Below are 19,502 nucleotides of genomic sequence, written 5' to 3'. Positions count from 1 at the left end.
CTTTCATCTGGTTGTGGGTTTCTAAAGGCTTAAAATATGTTTAATATTTCAGGTCGTTACGTACCTTGTTTACCACAACCAGCGACTACGTCACGTGGTTTTTGACGTCATACGAAAGTGATTGCTATTCTTAATCACAGAAGTAGCTAAGGCGCTCCTATTTTCGGTAACAAATACGTCAAATTGATAACAGAAGAACTATAAAAAGATCAAAAACACACCAAATTTAGAATTTTGTTATCTAATTATTTTCTTGGAGTTTTCTTCTCTGATAAACACGTTTTTAGGACGCACATTAATACACCCTCCAGATAGGTAGAGTTTTACTTGTAAGGACAGCATCCCGTATTTAGCACCAAGGTACCAAAATAGAACCCACTTATCTGCATTAATAATCTAAAACACAAATATAACATTTATCATGCTCGTGCCTAGCAGGTATAGAATGTATTAGATTGATAGATTTGATGGATTGAAGATTCACAGCCTCAGTACATTTGGGTAGAACGTTCATGTAGTCCAATGGCAGCAGAGATCGTCCTGTCCTAATAGCCAGAGACCATAAACTGCTATATGCAGAGTGAGTGTAGTTTTACGACGCCTTTAGCAATATTCCAGCAATACCGCGACTCGGGACATCACGAATGCGCTTCACACATCGTACCCATATGGAAAGCGAACGCAGGTCTTCGGCATGACGCAGAGAACGCTCTAAGCATTTGGCTACCGCTATCTGATCTCTACTGCAGCCAAAATATGACTGAATGTGTGTGTGTGTGTGTGTGTGTCTGTGTGTGTGTGTGTCTGTGTGTGTGTGTGTGTGTGTGTGAGTGTGTGTGTGTGTGTGTGTGTGTGTGTGTGTGTGTGTGTGTGTGTGTGTGGAGGACCGACATGGAGTTTGTTAGTACTACCAACAACATCGTGATGAATTCCTTTTTATCATCCAAAACTGTGTTCTACAGGATATATCGCTTGTGTGAGATCAGACGATATCTCCTAAGATATTTGACAGATTTTGTACAATGCCCTGACAATGCTATGACGTCATGAAGTTGATGACGCCACAATGCCTTGACTACGCAGCACTGCAAATCTAACGTCAATACTGTGTTCAGTCTAAGTAAACTTAGTCTCAGTGTATTTTGTTACACTCCACCACTGAGTCTTACAAATCCTAGTAGAAGGTCGCGTCAGGTAACCATTGAGCTACTTATAACCGTCCAATCAAACGCGAGACGGTTAAATAGATTTAACCAATCAAACAACGGCTACTATTTAGGGATCGGAGGGACTTTCAAAATATTCAGCTTACCGACACAGATCTCTCCACAAACAAAAAAATGTATATAACACAGTTATTTGACCAGCTGTATATACGCTTTGGGGGTTCTGTGGACATGGTTACCATTAGCCAATATTTCCGCAAGATGACATCTTTGAATATTGCCAAAAACACTATTTTCAAGGAGAGTTTACTCACCGTTGTCATGGTTGTAACGTGCACCGTGTGCATCACCCGGAAGGGATCGTACACTAATTAGCATTCGGAATCGTTCGGGTACAAACCTTTTCGAGATAAAAAGTTCAAAAGGTATGTGCGAATGTGCACTTTCGCGATTTGGTAAGCTGTGTTCTGATTGGTCAATCTCAGAGGTTACCTGACGCGACCTCTCATAAGGTTTCGTTAGACTCGGTGGTAGAGTGTAATGAAAAGCACTGAGGATAAGTTTACTTAGACTGTTACTGTGTTCAGAGATGTACATTTTTTAAAACTAACGAAGAATCATTTTGGATGACAAATAGAATCTCACCCTTATGTCTACTGATATCAGTTATATGAACACTCGCTGATAAAGGTAAAAATAAATATTTGTTACTTTATCAATGAGTGTTGATATATTTGTTATCAGTAGGCCCTTGAGTGAGAGTCTCTATACATTCGTCACAGACGAAATCACCAAAACGAAATAGCTGCTGTTATATGTCAGGCGAAAACTATCATAACGTCATACCTGCTTATATATATCACAGGCTAAGACTGCTAAAGCTTCACACATACTTTTATATGCCATAGGCGAAAACTACCATAGTGTTATGCCTGCTTTTATATATCACATGCGAAAACTACCGTAAGGTCATATCTGCTTTAATATGCCATAGGTGAAAACTACCATAGCGTCATGCCTGCTTTTATATATCACAGGCGAAAACTGACATAACTTCATATATGCTTTTATGAGCCATAGGCGAAAACTACCATAGCGTTATGCCTGCTTTTATATATCACATGCGAAAACTACCGTAAGGTCATATCTGCTTTAATATGGCATAGGCGAAAACTACCATTGCGTTATGTCTGCTTTTATATAATCACAGGTTAAAACTGAAATAACTTCATACATGCTTTTATATGCCATAGGTGAAAACTACCACAGCGTCATGTCAGTTTTTATATATCACAGGCGAAAACTACCATAAGGGCATATCTGCTCTAACGTGTCACATGCGAAAACTACGATCGTGTCTTGCCTGCTTTTATATGTCAGAGGCAAAAACTACTATAACGTCATGTCTGTTTTTATATGTTAGAGGCGAAATCCCTATAATGGTATACCAGAACGTAATGCCTATTTTCAAACACGCCACAGGTGAAATCACCAAAACGTCATGCCTGCTTTTATACCAAAACGTGACACCTGCTTTTACACCTAAGCGTCATACCTGCTTTTATGTATGTCTGAAACGACTTGCACCAATAAAGTTGTTGTTGTGAAATCGCATGTCAGTGCACTGAACGCGTCCCTGAACCACCACACAGCTCCTTTCACGACACAACCCCTTTCGCCCCACCCTATCTGCAACGCAAAAGTCACCCATGTTCCTCTGATTCCGCCTCTCAGATTTCACTGCCGTTCCTTTAAATGGAGGTCTTTGTTTCGGTCAAAATTACATATTTTCAGACACTCAGTTTTACTCAGTCATTTAAGTGACTTAAGCACGAGGGTACTTTTCATTGCTATACAATGATGTCATTGTATTTTTCTGTTAAGCAACAGAATGGAAAGCATCAATCATAGATGAAAACGGATTTTGAACGTTGAATTATTTATTCTAAAGTATTTATGACAATAATCAAAAGTTAGATCCCTACTGACGTAAATCAGCATACAGGTATATCAATCCCAGGTTTATTATAAATTATGCATTACAAAGCTTTTATTGTTCTTTTAGTGTTGTTTAAGTGAGCTGATTGTCGAGAGTCGCGAATATAATCTTGCAACCAATATACTTAGAATCGGCTGTTCTGATTCTTTGCAAAGCCTTCCTCGGCAATATGAAGCAAAATATACTGAAACATATGTACATACTTGAAAATATTGCCACAGGCATGCCACAAATTAACAACAACAACAATAAAAACAACATCATAACTCAGCGCGATGTGAACGCTAAGAAAGTGTCATATGAAAACACAAATAGATATAATGTACCAAAGTTCGCTGAAGGCGAAAAGACATGCCATGTTTCATTGCTCTGGGTCGTGCCCTCAGAGTGACCGTGTCCAACTGCACATCTTCGTAGCGCTGCTTCTAGACTGGGCACAGTCAAGGTTTTTATTACGAATAAAAACATGAATTTGAAAAATCTGAAATACGATCTTTTTCCTTTTCCTCTAAGTTGGGGTGTTCCTAGTGCTTGGAAAGCCATCTTCATGGAAATGTATGTGGCATTTCAGTTGCTTGTTGCACATTAATCCCAAATACGATTTTTTTGCCCTCTCGGCGTGAAATCACTTCCCTGGAGCTGTATATGAAATTGAAGTAGTTTGTTGCTGTTTGTTGGATTGTTTAATGTAACTTGATATACTATTTCCCTTATGATATATATATGGAGACTGTTAAAGTCTAGTTTCAGCAGCACCCATCACTTTCACGTGTCATCTCTCTCACCGTTGGTGTAGAGACATTCGCGAACTATTTCAGGCTGATGTGGAACAGATAGTAAAAGCCTTCTGATAATCATGGCCATTAAAAAACACTTACCAACGTGGCCTGTTATATCAGCCTTGCAGATGTGCGGCTATAAATAGAACTGCCAGCAGTCCGACATTCCTGGCCATTACTAGAGAAACAGACAGTCATAAATCAAATATTTGACAGGCAACGTTTTATCTTGTATTGCCTCGATTTTTGTGTGCTCACATATTTTCACATCGTTAACCTACAAGGACTTGTTTTTGTTGTCAGTGTCAGATTAATACCTGACGACTATGTGTATATGTTTCAGGTAGTGATGGGTAGCCTGGAGTGAAGACAATGACAATCGGAGCTCAAGGGCTGGACAACCGCAGTTGAGAACACCTACATCTGATGAAAGGAGCGTTCTCAAAGGAAACTACAGGCCCATGGTTCCACCGTGCTTACTTGTACACATAGTCGGCCTTGTCCACGTTCACTAGCAGAATGTAGTGCTTCAACAATCCACCTAATTCTCCTTCACAGATGCAAGGTATTGTTTCAACAATCCACCTGGTCTATATGCACAGATAGAACATAGCGCTTCAACAGTCCACCTGGTCTACATGCACAGACAGAACATATCGCTTCAACAATCCACCTGGTCTATATGCACAGATAGAACATAGCGCTTCAACAGTCCACCTGGTCTACATGCACAGATAGAACATAGCGCTTCAACAGTCCACCTGGTCTACATGCACAGACAGAACATATCGCTTCAACAATCCACCTGGTCTATATGCACAGACAGAACATAGCGCTTCAACAATCCACCTGGTCTATATGCACAGATAGAACATATCGCTTCAACAATCCACCTGGTCTACATGCACAGATAGAACATATCGCTTCAACAGTCCACCTGGTCTACATGCACAGATCGAACATATCGCTCCAACAATCCACCTGGTCTACATGCACAGATAGAACATATCGCTTCAACAGTCCACCTGGTGTACATGCACAGACAGAACATATCGCTCCAACAATACACCTGGTCTACATGCACAGATAGAACATATCGCTCCAACAATACACCTGGTCTACATGCACAGATAGAACATATCGCTCCAACAATACACCTTCTCTACATGCACAGACAGAACATATCGCTCCAACAATACACCTGGTCTACAAGCACACATAGACCGTAGAGCTTCAACAATCCACCTTGTCTACAAGCACACATAGACCGTAGTGCTTCAACAATCCACCTGGTCTACAAGCACACATAGACCGTAGTGCTTCAACAATCCACCTTGTCTACAAGCACACATAGACCGTAGTGCTTCAACAATCCACCTTGTCTACAAGCACACATAGACCGTAGTGCTTCAACAATCCACCTGGTCTACAAGCACACATAGACCGTAGTGCTTCAACAATCCACTTGATCTACATGCACAGATAGAACTTTAGTCCAAGAATATCTTTCTGGACCCACATGCACAAACAGAACACTGTAGTCCAAGAATTAACCTGGGTATGGGTGCACAAACAGAACATGGCGGTCAAACAACTGCATTCACGCGCACAAGTAGAACTTCCAAATATTTTCCTGCATCCACGTGCACAAACTGAACACTGTCGTCCGACTTCAAGTCAATATTTTTGGCTAATCTTTTGTTTTAATACGGTATAAATATAAATGTCTCTCTATATATTCTTAAACACCAAAAACTCTATTTTTCCGGCTAAATGCTTGTCAGCGGTAATTATGACGGGATATGTTGATATATAGAGCGAGGTTATTCTTTGAACGATAAATATCTAGATCAGTTGCTTTGTTGTATATATAGCGCTTGACATTTTTCACGTGTTCAAATTTGCTAACGACAATCGTTAGTGATAGTAATTTGAGATTTACAACTCCGACATTGTATGTTTATGAAACGCGAATCAAAGTAGTCGCTGACATTTTCGCTTCAGTTTGTTTACTGTTTGTTTGATATTTGAAGAGATGTATCTAAATATGACGATCGTGATAGTTCCATTTTAAAAAGGAGCCATAATGTTCATGAAAGTATCCAAATACACGTATTTAAAAAATACTGAAATATTTTCGAGAAAAAAAAATGAATGCACGGTAAATGTTTCAAAAGATGCTATTTATATTTGCAGAATAAGGCAGAAAGTGGAAATAATATTATAGAAGCATATGAAAACAATTTTAGGAACAAAAATGAACATTTTGGGGGGTTATTTTTGTATTTTGAATCTGAAGTCATACGGTCAGTTCAAAACATTACAAATGGGGATAAACACGATTCACAAATATACATATGGAAATTAATTAAGCAACACCAAATTCAAAGACACATAAAAACTTAACAAAGTTTAACGAAGTAATTTTGATGATTGATTATTCAATTTTGATGTATTGACATACAGCATGAGCTTTTCATGGGTTGATATGACGCGCGTGAAGCTTGCACAGCGCACGTGCATTGCTTTAACCTCAACTTTCGAAAAATGCACTTTTTCCCTGGGGTGTTTACAAGCGCAGGTTGTCGATTGCATTCGGTTTTTCATTCATTTCAATGTCATGGCACGTAGGAAATTATCAGAGGCCACTCGTTGGCAAATAATCGGCATGAGGAATGCTGGTATGTCTCTAAGACAAATCGGGACTCAAATCGGACGACATCATTCCATAATTTCAAAACTTTTGAAAAAATACCGGGCCACTAATGAAGTTAAAGACCTGCCTAGACCAGGAAGACCCAGGAAGACCACAGTCCGGGAGGACAGAGCTTTACTGAGACTTGTACGGCGCAGGTCCTTCGACTCGAGCTCTCGGTTGAGACAGGAGTGGCTTCCAGGGAGACCCATCTCGAACAGGACTGTTCGGAATCGTCTGAAAGCTGCAGGATACCGGGCAAGGAGGCCAATCAAGCGACCCAGACTGTCTCCAGCCCATAAGGCAGCCCGACTGGCCTGGTGTAATGACCGTTTGCACTGGAACATTGCCTCTTGGAGGAAGGTCCATTTCTCAGATGAGAGCCGGTTCTTGCTGCACATGGTGGACGGTCGTACTCGGGTCTGGAGGCAGAGGAACACAGCAATGGCTCCACGGAACATCCAGGAGACTGTGGCCTTTGGGGGAGGTTCCGTTATGGTATGGGGGTGCATTTCCATGAACTGCAAGTTGGATATCATTACCATCCGTGGCAACCTTAACGGTGTTCGTTACCAACAGGAGGTTCTTGACAGGGCTGTGGTACCTCATTTTGAGAACCATCCTCTGGCAACGAGACCCATATTTATGGACGACAATGCTAGACCTCACAGGGCGCATGCTGTAAATGATTTTTTGCGGCAAAATGCAATTGACAGAATTCCATGGCCTGCCATGAGCCCTGACCTCAACCCCATTGAACATTTGTGGGACTTTATTGGCCGTCGTGTGAGGCAGAGAGACCCACCAGTCCATAATCTCAACGAATTGACGGCTGCCCTGCATGAGGAGTGGAACAGGATCCCCCAGAATCAGATCCGGAGACTCATCCAAGGAATGAGGAGGCGTCTGGAATCGGTGGTGCGTGCGCAGGGAGGACACACTAGATATTGATGAAAGTCGGTGTGCAGACTCTCAGATGACTGTTCTTTCTTTCCATGTGACATTTGTGTTAATACACCTGACAACAACGTCTGTGGATGAATAGTAAATTGTGTCCATTTTTTCATGAATTTAAGACAGTTTTAAGAATTTGGATTTCGTTGCAATAAAGCAAAGTCTTGATACTTTTTCCCTTTAAGTTGTTTGTCAGAGATCGTCTGTTGAATAAAAAAGTGTCAAACTATATCAACCCGGCATATTTTGATTGTCAGAACACTTCAAAGTTGCTCCAATAGAAAAAATTGGGGTGTTGCTTGATTAATTTCCAGGTGTATATATACGAAGTCAATTTACAGTCGATTTACAGTCAATTGTGTACTGTCAATTGTACATTCAAGTTTAAATGAATAGGTACATGAGAATATAACAGGGGCGCATTCTATATATCACTAGATTAAAAGAAAAGATTGTGACACAGCAGCCAAACTTTTGTGAAAGAGAAATGTATATGGATTGAATTATTCTTTCCTCATACGGCAGACATGTTTTCACCAGTAGTCATGAATTGGTACGGCAGTGGTGAAATGTGTGTGAGTGTGATTGGGGTGGGAGGTGTGTGTGTGATTGGGGTGGGAGTGTGGGGGTTGTGTGTAAAACTGACTGATTTACCTCAAATAGTCCTATTAGTTATTGTGATATTATTATACAAATTGTCCTCGCAAGAAAATACGATTATCAATAAACAGGGATGGCGTAGCAAAGAAGAGACATTCTTAGCACAAGGGAGGTAACTCTATCGTACAGGTTTTTGGTTAATCGACGTGTGTTAACTGAAACACAGTAGTGTGCGTTCGAGTGCAATCAGCATAAATTTTGTTTTGTTAATTTCATTACTTTACATATTTAATTATAATGTGTCAGCATTGTCCTCATCGGTATATCCTAATGCTCATTTCATGTACATGTACTTGATTTAAGGATGAGGACTATTTTTTATACATGTACAACTTTATTCTGTGTAGACGACGTCGTTTCGACAGAGATTCTAATGTCGTTCTCAAGCCAAGCAAATAAATTATTCTAATTTTCAAGACCACCATTATCGTGAAGTAACTGTTACGATATATAGCCAGTGTCGTTTGTACTTATTGTGTTCTGTGTCCCGTATCTACCCATAGTGCTCGCGCGCGCGCGCGTGTGTGTGTGTTGTTTGTTTGTTTTTGTGGGTTTTTTGTCAGTCATCGCACTCTGTACTGTTCTAGCTTTATGATGATAAGTAATCCAATCAGGGCCAGACAATAATAAGACATACGAATTTGTGGATGACAACATGTTGTTAATAGCAAAGAGCAGCGTTTTGGTGTAGGGTCTTGTTAACAGAACTTGTCATCCATAAAGATGCTTCGTTATTGACTCATCAAATGCTAGAGCGCCGATCTTGGGTCAGACAATCCAGTGATCTACTACATGCACATCGATCTATGCAGTTGGGGGACATGTGTCAACCAAGTCAGCTCAGCTGACCACATATCTCGACAAGCATAGGTTGCTAACTTTTCACGACTACAGTATTTCCTCTAATAAACACTCTGGCGCTTATTTTTCAACGGACTTTTCAACGGACATAGTAGAGGTAAGGCCCCTTCGGGCATTACTGGGTATTATTACTGTAATTGTTAGTCGGCTACTTTACCCCTGGCGCTTATTGGAGGTACGGCGTTTATTAGAGGCCAGGCGCTCCTTGAAGATGCGGCGTTTATAAGAGGAATGCGGTATATTGCATGGAATGAGTTTTTTTCACCTTTCAGATCTAGTCTCCTGATAGTCTATTCGAGGACTTCTGACGTCATGACAAATAAACGCTTAAACTGGTAGCACTTTTTTATTTTATCATTTGCACCAATGTGTAACCAATATGAGAAGCCTTTGTCAATTAATACTCATGAGTCTTTTAACATGTCATCTTACATTTTGTAACTACTCTCATTCTTTCACTTGATTGAGTCCCACCCGGGATTCGAACACACTTTATTAGTCAGGCACCTATAATCACAACACACAACGTCAGCGGTCTGTCCCACACAGCCACCGGGGCGACCACAAAATTGAGAGCCGAAACTCGACTCTCCGGCTGAAAAAAGATGTACGAGTATTTGGTGCGCGATGTGTCTTGGGATTTTTAATCTTCCTCATAAGAAAGTAACGTGGAATTAAGGTCTGCTTGACGCATTTCCAGTGACGATCTCTCTATCATCCGTCCTGACATAAATGTTCCCTGGAGAGGTGACGTATCTTCGTGATCTGGTTCATGAGCTGAGTGAAAACTGGTGTCCAACTCTGACTCGGAGATGGATTGAACGCTCGTATACTCTTCCCACTCGTCCTCGTCTTCCTCTCCATCAACGTCGACCTCCATGTCCCGCCAGTACTGCTGTTCGTGAAGCAGTTCAAGTTCTTCCATCTTCTCATTCAGGAACTGCACGAAGACGTTCTTCACCCCCTCCACCGTTAGTGTCCTCATTCTCAACTTGTACACCCACATGGACAGCTGCATCTTCCGGGCATGCTCGTACCGTGTCTGGATGTCCGCCAGGTGGCGGTTGAGGAGCTGCACCTGAAGGACAGCCCGGGTGATGACTCTCTGAGTCCGGATGATGTCGGCGAATATCGGGTCCATGATAGAGGATGAACCGGAGTGTGGAGGATGAAAGATGAACACTGTTCCCTTGACAACGAGGAAATGAAACAAGCTGAAGCCAAAGATGCAACGATCACTTTCAGCTCTAATGGCCAGGTGATGATGATTTGCAGTTCAAAAATAAGGTGGGAGACGATATAAAGTTGAAATGTTGAAATGTTGAAATGTCGCCTTCTAACTGACACCAATATCGTGATAATGACAAGGATCGGCTTCATTACACTTATATCCAGCAATGAAGCATCTCCCAGGACGTCTCCAACGTCACCGCGCATGCCGATTGTGGCTAGAACAATGATCAACAGGCGTTGATAACTAGCATCACACCTCTGTAAGCCCAAGCTGAGATTGAAGACTCACTGTGATGGTGATATGACAAATGTTGAATAACAGCCTTAAAGCTGTTGGTGTCAGTTGTCTTTGTGCGACCTAATCCTCTACAGCATTGTTTGTGTAGTCCGGTTCAAGCTGGAGTAAAAGACATCGTCACAATGCTGTTATAATCATATAGCTGAAGCTGTGTAGCTAATGAGTAGAATATGTCCTTGTAAGCACACATCCGCACCTGCAGGTCGGAGATCAAAGTGGCGACTCATTATTTTCGCCCGGTAGCGAATCCGGGTTACAATTAGTCGCCAGATCGGACGACTTGGCTCTGTTTTACTTGCAAACGTCTCCAATCGCCCTATCCCTGCACGCATTCCCTTTTGATAACAACAATACAATATCCCTTGCAGATAACAGGCTTTTGCTTATTTCACATTTAGTTTACTTTTTAAATTCGGCCTCCCAATTTAATTTCCACTATTATTTATTTATTTATTTATTTATTTATTTAACGCTACTCTTGCAAAACTTCTATTTTTTTGTTCCACCTCATTTCGTAACAAGTGTACTATCCCGTTGCTGAAATGCCTTAGTTGTGCGTGCGCTGTTAAATATATACTTAAAATAGCTGTCAGAATGCGCGAAAGTTCAGTATATTATTTTCCACATAAAATCTAAAATGTACCGAAGATACATCTAATAAATTATACGTTTAATCATAGTGCCCTTATTAATTATGTTTAATAATACTTTGGCGCAGCTTAAAAGTCCGCTCCGTTTATAATAACACTTGCAATGTGCGTCATGTGCAGGAGAATCATCTTTGATGATAGTCCCTGGATGAGACAAATATATTGATTACAACCTCTTTAGTTGTTTCTCACGACATTTATGGGCTGGTTCAGCAGGTAAACATGTAGTTAGAAAAAAAATCATACATATTCTCCACAGAAAGTAGGGAAACATACTTCATTTTTAATTTACGATTGACAGATTTGGGAGATATTTAGGGGTCAATCAATGTTGAAATGATAGTAGTTGATGTTGTGAAAGCAAAAAAAAGAAGAGAAAAAAAGATAAGAAAAACATACTTGAAACAAAAGCAAACTCAACTTTGTGATGCAAGATGAATGTCAACATTAATGGCTGACAGTGATTTATCGACCTTCTTGAAAACCCTGAAACTCAAGAACACACCCCATGCATTGTGTTTAGGGATTGGGAACAAGAAAAATGGCGGTGCGTTCATAAGATGTCTGCGTTTGAAAATTGTGTTAACTCTTATACTTCCTATCCAAATTGAAAGTCCGCGTTCCCCATTTTTTTTACGAGTATTTATGAAGTCAGGTTTTAATTGCCTCTAGCATGCTTGGTACATTGGGAATATCCACTGAACTGTGCCATGCAGTAACTTTCCTACTTTTTCACCCTTACAATATCACGTGTTCGGTTCTCAAAGCTGACTGGTCATTTGAAACGACATGACGTCATGCAGCTGCGTTTCTATGGATTCGTCATGACGTTTTCTTGGGGTCAAAATAGGGAGACTAAGAGAATCGCCCTCGAAGGGTTTCCTGATCAACTTTCACGGTTTTCCCCAAACTGTTCCTTCAAATTACAACGTGTGACACATCGAACAATCAATGTAGCTTTCTCCAATCACAATACCAAATAATAGCACAGTGTACATTACACAGTTCTCGTAGATGAGAGGTCAAATGTATCAAGACGTCTCACAGACCATAAAAACACATCCATGTTTATTGGATGCAAGTTGAATTTCTGCCATGTAGAACTTGCACGTGGTAATATTTACGAAGTTAGGCATAATGGCAAGTTTAGTTCGAAGTTCGGGTCAAGAAAGTTTCATGTATGTCACAGATATACTTCAAAACTTCAAAATGGCTGAAAATAACCTAAAAAAAATCTCGCATTTTTTGTCCATGCAACGCAGTTCACGAGTTTTCAGCGTACGTTTTGAAACGGGATATTAACTCCGAGATTTGACTTTCCAAATAGCATGTTGATTATCACAGTAATCTGCTTATTTGAAATAATAAATGATTATTCAGAAACGTCACCACTAAACACTGAACCTTTCAACTTTGACAATATTTACATGGTAAAACAGTTAGTGTAGTATTTTTTAGAATCAGGGTCAAATTCAGTTTTTCATTCATTGAAAGGTGAGATACATGTTATAATGAAAATGCTAAAGTAGCTTCCATCATAAAAAAGACCCTGACTTACACATGAATGTTGCTGAAAAGGTCAGTACTACATGAAAGTAGACTTTGCAACCTATCGGACTTAGACATGACCTGAAGGATTCGAGTCTCTGTTTGGACTGTAATTTTTTAAAGTAAAAATGTAGACCTTTGCAGTCGTATATTGTTTTTTATGTTATGATTAGCACATATTTCAAATTTGCACGAAACTGGTGAAGACATAAATGTTTTAGAAAAATCTACCGCTACACTCATTACGTGATAATTATCGTCCAATCAGAGATTCGAACCCCTGTGCATAAAACAATTTGCTTTCTTCGCCCCCGGTCGCATTTCTCCGACATCGTCAGGCAAAACACACTGACGCCATTGAAAGTTGTGTAAAAGATTAATTCATCACTTTTGATAATGAGGCTGTTTCTCCACTAATCACGGTGCAACATTTAGTCAAATTACATGAACACACTTATGAGTCATTTCCATCCATTTCGCCTCTAAGTTGCGTCTTATGAACATGGATTTGCCATCTATTATATGACATGTGATACACTATTGCAGTTTGATATATGTGCTCGAATGATAAAAGTCCTGGTTAACTGAACCTCACAGAAACATATCTTCCGTATTTACTGCGAAGTCTCAAGACGTCACTCGAGTTACATTGAGTGAGTGAGTTTAGTTTCACACCGCACTTAGCAATATTCCAGCTATATGGCGGTGGTCTGTAAATAATTGAGTCTGGACCACACAATCCTGTGATCAACAGCATAAGCATCGATCTGCGCAATTGGGAACCAATGACACGCGTGAACCAAGTCAGCGAGCCCGACCACCCGATCCTGTTAGTCGTCTCTCACGACAAGCATAGCTGCCTATTATTGCAAGCATGGGTTGCTGAAGGCCTATTCTACCCCGGACCTTCACGGGTCTGAGTTACATTGAACAACATTGTACTTCTAAGTCTAGCAGAGTTATGTCCCCTTTCTGTGTCAGTGCGTTATCTTTCGTCTCACGAAGTGCATGAGGAAAATCAGCTGTCATCGTTTATGGAAAGATATTTAACACTCAGCAATATTCCAGCTATATGAAGCTATATGTAAATAATTGAGTCTGGACCACACAATCCAGTGATCAACAGGATAAGCATCGATTTGCGCAATTAGGAACCAATGACACGTGTAAACCAAGTCAGCAAGTCTGACCACCCGATCCCGTTAGTCGCCTTTTACGACAAGCCTAGTCGCCTTTTATGGCAAGCATGGGTTGCTGTACACGTCCAAAGAGATCTGGGTCACATGGTCATACAAATAAACATCCCAAAACCAAAATTATTCTAAAAGTATTTATTTCACAGATATGTGGGAATGGAGTGAAAGACAAGAGAAAGACAGTTGTCTGTAGAGATAGGTAACATCAGGTAACAGAATAATGGCAAGGTTACCAACACAGTAACAGCAAATGAAGGGCTGCAGAATGTCAAGGCCATGAACAGACAATACCTTGGTTCCAGGCATTCACAGTGCTTGTTTCATAGTAAGAAGCACAATGTATGCTGATTGAATGACGATCTCACTCAAAATAACAAATCAGTTTCCCATGAAAGAGTCCATGATTTCATTTCCTTGATAAACAAACGTACCATATGAATAAGGCTGACAACAAACATAAAATACATTGTACCACCATGTTTGTCATATCTCCATCTCTGAAGATTGTTGTCAGTTTCCAAACTGGATACAAAAGCATTGTAGCACTTGGCAAATTCCCTTATTGCTGTCTTATGCTAATCCTATTGTTTTGTGTATGCTTTATGAACATACAGTTTTTGTGAAAATTTGCTCATGTAACATACAAAATAGGACCTACATTTTTTAAAGTTCTCTTTGTGCTAAGACAGTTGTAAGAGTCATACATTAACATTAACTTACGACTTTCTTAGCACTAAGACAGCTTTGAAAATCTACGCCCTGAATTAACAGTTATGCCGAATCAGTAGAGACAAACATGTTAAGTCACATGAACTTTACAAAAATTATTTTGAAATGCCAAGTTCACGTTAAAAGCCTGTCCTTTTCGCAGTCTAAGTAAACTTCGTTTCAGTGTATTTCGTTACACTCCACCACTGAGTCTTACAAAACCTAATAGAAGGTCGCGTCGGGTAACCTTTGAGCAACCAATGACGGTCCAATCAAATGCGAGACGGTTAAACAGATTTAACCTATCAGACAACGGCTACTATTTAGGGATCGGAGGGACTTTCAAAATATTTAGGTCACCGACATAGATCTCTCCACAGACAAAAATCAGCCTATAACACAGTTATTTGACCAGCAGTCTATACGCCTTGGGGTTTCTGTTGACATGGTTACCATTAGCTAATATTTCCGCAAGATAACATTCTTGAATATTGTCAAAAATACTATTTTAAGCGACTGTGTACTCATCGTTGTCATGGCAGTACGTATACCATGTGCATCACCCTGAAGCGATCGTACACTAAACAGCATTCGGAATCGTTCGGGTACGAACCTTTTCGAGATAAAAAGTTTATAAGGGATATGCGAATGTGCACTTTCACGATTTGGTAAGCTGTGTTGTGATTGGTCAATCTCAAAGGTTACCTGAGGCGACCTCCCATAAGGTTTTGTTAGACTCAGTGGTGGAGTGTAACGAAAAGTACTGAGGATAAGTTTACTTAGACTGGTCCTTTTCGTCAAGTAAACAAAACATGGAAGCACTTCTTTGGGGATTTTTTCACAAATGATTACTTTAACAATCTTCATCAGTACACAACCTTGTTCTTTCTATGGCACATTCTGCTACTCAAGAAAAGTCAACAGGATATCCTGGACACAACAAAATGTCTTTAAATGCAATCATGGTAACACAATAATTTTCTGCCAAATTATCACTTCACCATGAAAAACCAACAGATAATTAACTTGTCTTGGCCTAGAAGAACCACAGCCCTTAATCATCAGAACAAGAAGAATGTTCATTGGTTGCAATGGATGTTGCCTTCATGGCAGGTACTGACAGGAATAACATGGCATCCTTCAAGAATCTCAACGGTATTAGTTTGAAATCTATTCGTATATCATAAGCTACATGCTGGATGCAATATATTTCAATATAACGGCATTCAGCTTGAATGGTTATGAACTGAAGCTAGATAGACCTTTCTGCAAGAATTCTTAAATTAAAAACTTCCTGATATTTGCAATTTCATCAAATTATTTTCAATGGCTGTGAAAGTGCAAAAGGATAATTCCAACACAATCAACCAATGTATGGTTTGTAGACAAGCGTCGGATGATACATGTAAATAAATGTTCTGATATATAATTCCCTTGTGATATAAATGTCATTTCGTAACAGCTTTCAGAAATGCACTATTTGCATCTATAATATTCATGAAGGCCACATAATAAATAGCAGAATATTGATTTTTGTAAAAATAGAAAGGATATTTTACTTACAAGACAGTAAAACCAATATGAAAATAATATTGCTTATCAAGACACAATTATGTTATTTTGAACACATTTACCATGAAAGTAATGTTCAATGTAGCAAGCTTGACTACTTAGCTTATGAACATCACTAGACAGATATTTTATACAAAAGCTAGACATAAAATGACAACACAAAAGTGGCCACCCTCCGAAACTCGAAAATGAGGCTCCATGTTGCATCACATACATCAGGGCCCCAATCCACAAAGCGTTGGTAACCTGTCAAAACTCTTTAGTTTATCAGTCTTATGAATATCATAGTAGTACAAACGCTTTTTTGGATCAGAACCCTTGCAACTAGTGAAGTTGAGGAACTACTCCTAAACCCAAAAATATGTATACTGCATGCAGTTCATAACGCATATTTTAAATACCATTTAGGTTGACCTCAAATTATCAGTTTGCCAACAGCAGGTACTGACCCTGTATTTTACACAACCAGCACTTTACTAATCATATGCTTAATTAATAAAGGGAGTAGTAGTTGGTGATGGATTTATTCATATATGTAAAATCAATTCAAGAGAAACCTCATTACATCCAAATAAAACTTTGTTAATCCACAAGAAACAATGTTAATCTGGATACCTTTAAATTTTCTGGATTGAGAAACTTCGGAGTGAACAAATCAGTGATTATCACTTTAATATATATATATATATATATACCAGGAGCAGTTATCTCAATGGGGTGTCTCAGTCAACAGTGTCTGGAATAATGAGGTTTCCCTGTATTGTGTTACAGGGAACACAGCAACACAATCTGGCACATCTGAATGCGAGTTCCCAAAACAAAATGATTCTGTATGATTTATAAGCTGATACTTGTATAAAAGGGGTTCACTGGCCTTCAGATCATGAAAATACATTAAAATTTGGAAGAAAAGTTTAATATTCATAAACTCCCTGCCCCCACCCCACCAATAAATGCACACTAAGTATTGACCAAATGTGCATACAATAAAATAAAACCAAATGGCAGGCGATACCAATTTGGCACAGATGTTCTGGATGCTCTTCAGAATAAAACAAATGAAAAACAATGAACGATTGTTGTGTCGTAGGGTTGCCAAATTTAACAAGTCATCTGACCTGAAGATGAACCATCTATGAAACAGATACCTATCAATATGCACTATGGTGTCGAGCAACATAAATAAAGCATCACTGTGCACCATTCAGTCACCACAGCATCCCTTTCTGTATATTCAGTATGTTGGTAGATTTCACCACTCATCTAGAAATGGCCTGCATTATCTAAATGGGTTCCAGTCAATGTCACCTCACAACAGGGAGACATGTAAGTTAGGTTAATATTGTTCATGGGCACATGTCCCAAGTTTCTTCAGAGAAGAGGAAGCTGGCATTGAAACACATTGGAGTTAAGCTATGAGTGGAGTCAACTACGAGCAACATGGAGCTGTTAAACATATTGCAAGTTCTCATGTTTCATCTGGATGGCGCTACAACCCTGCAAAGTGATTAAGTTTCACTAAGGTGGTCCCCTGCTGTAATGTGGGCATATACCAACTATTACTGCTGACTATCAAATAGGAAGCAACACGAGATTACCGTGAATAGCTTGACTCCAAGGACAGTGGAATCTAAACTAGTCAAGGGATTTTAACTGGTGAAGAAACATTATTTTATGCAAATTTGTTTTGCTTACAGAAGGTTTCCCTATTCTCTGTGTCTTCGATGTTGAAAAAAATAAATAAAACACCCAAGCATCATGGAGATGCAAACAACTATGTCCAGATATAGTTGAAACAGGTATGGATGACCTCTTAATTATACTATCTAGTGACATAATTGTAGGTCTAGGGAACTTCACTGAAACAGTAGAATGTCTACTTAGTCATCCTTGCACTTCAGGGAAATATCATGAAGGGCAATTCCAAATGTAAAATATATGTTGTACTCCCTCAATTAATGAATATGCAACTTAGGCCAGACCAGTTTTGTGTCTTGTTTTACAGATTTTTGTCCTCAAAATACCTAACGGCAGGAGGGAAAAAGAAAAACATAAGCACCAATAGAAGGAAAAATATAATATTAGCATCAATACAAGCAAAAACCCACATGAGTTTCCATGTTAAGTCTTTTGATTTGTTTATGTCAACTAAAAATACATTGAGTGAACTCAGGTGTCACACTGATTTCAAGAGTATTTTACTTATATCATATTAACATAATACAGCAAAAAATATGACTGTCGGATCCATAAAACCAACTGGTCTGGCGTAAATTACATTTTGTTATGGGTCAACTAGCAACCTTTATGAATACATGAATTAATGCCTAAAGGAAATATGTTCCTACATTCATCAAGATAAATCACTGCTTCTGTAGTGAGATGATTTTTCGGGATGGCCAGCACAAGACATTGAAACTCACAACAGTGGAACAGACAGGGGATACTGTGAATTTCCACACGATACACTAATATTGATACATGATTCGTTTATACATGTGATTACTGCATAACATGGCTGTGTTATTGCAACATGATTACTATACACAGTCAGTATTTACATCACAATTCCACCATCTAATGGTGGGCTGGTCCACACCAGACTCCTGTGGGCTTCGGCTGCTGACACTATATACACGGATGCCCACAGGGGATGGAGGTGTGGTGGCAGTGATATGACGACACTGTACATACAGGACACTGGAGCTCTGTACACACAAGACACAAGAAACGAGACACGAGAACTCTCTACACATGACACAAGTTGTCTTCTTAGTTGGACACAAAAGGTGACGTGAAGAACTGGCGTGGCCTCTGGGTTGTGTTATTGTGTCGAGATGGCAACCTGTACAAGAAAAATGCAAATTTCTTAAATCAATAAATGCATATATCATATTTTAGTAAATGACTTGGGATCACCATACAGGATACATTAAACTTGTAATGTTATATCTTCATCCAGTATTAGATTCCATAGAAATGTTTTCATTTGATCATGTATGAACATAATTCAGACTCCTCCCTCAGCACACAACAGCATACTCTCCAGACAAGAAACCATTGACCTCCCTCAGCACACAACAGCATACTCTCCAGACAAGAAACCATTGACCTCCCTCAGCACACAACACCATACTCGCCAGACAGGAAACCATTAACCTCCCTCAGCACACAACACCATAC

At 39.6% G+C, this 19,502-nt stretch overlaps 1 protein-coding gene across 3 annotated transcripts in view; it reads right to left on the bottom strand.

Moving 5' to 3' along the window:
- Window positions 1-14,159: 14,159 nt before the first annotated feature.
- The window catches only part of LOC137256007 (rac GTPase-activating protein 1-like), a 40,148-nt gene continuing 34,805 nt past the window's right edge, over window positions 14,160-19,502 (bottom strand). For all 3 annotated transcript variants that reach the window (XM_067793661.1, XM_067793659.1, XM_067793662.1), the window contains one exon: window positions 14,160-19,164. In XM_067793661.1, the coding sequence (XP_067649762.1) occupies window positions 19,092-19,164 (73 nt within the window). In that variant the 3' untranslated portion in view covers window positions 14,160-19,091. The remainder of the gene's footprint in view (window positions 19,165-19,502) is intronic.

Source organism: Haliotis asinina, chromosome 11 (assembly GCF_037392515.1).
Source record: "Haliotis asinina isolate JCU_RB_2024 chromosome 11, JCU_Hal_asi_v2, whole genome shotgun sequence".
Classification (NCBI taxonomy): Eukaryota; Metazoa; Mollusca; class Gastropoda; order Lepetellida; family Haliotidae; genus Haliotis; species Haliotis asinina.
Note: the sequence above shows the minus strand (reverse complement) of the source record. Positions and strands in the feature narration are given on the sequence as shown.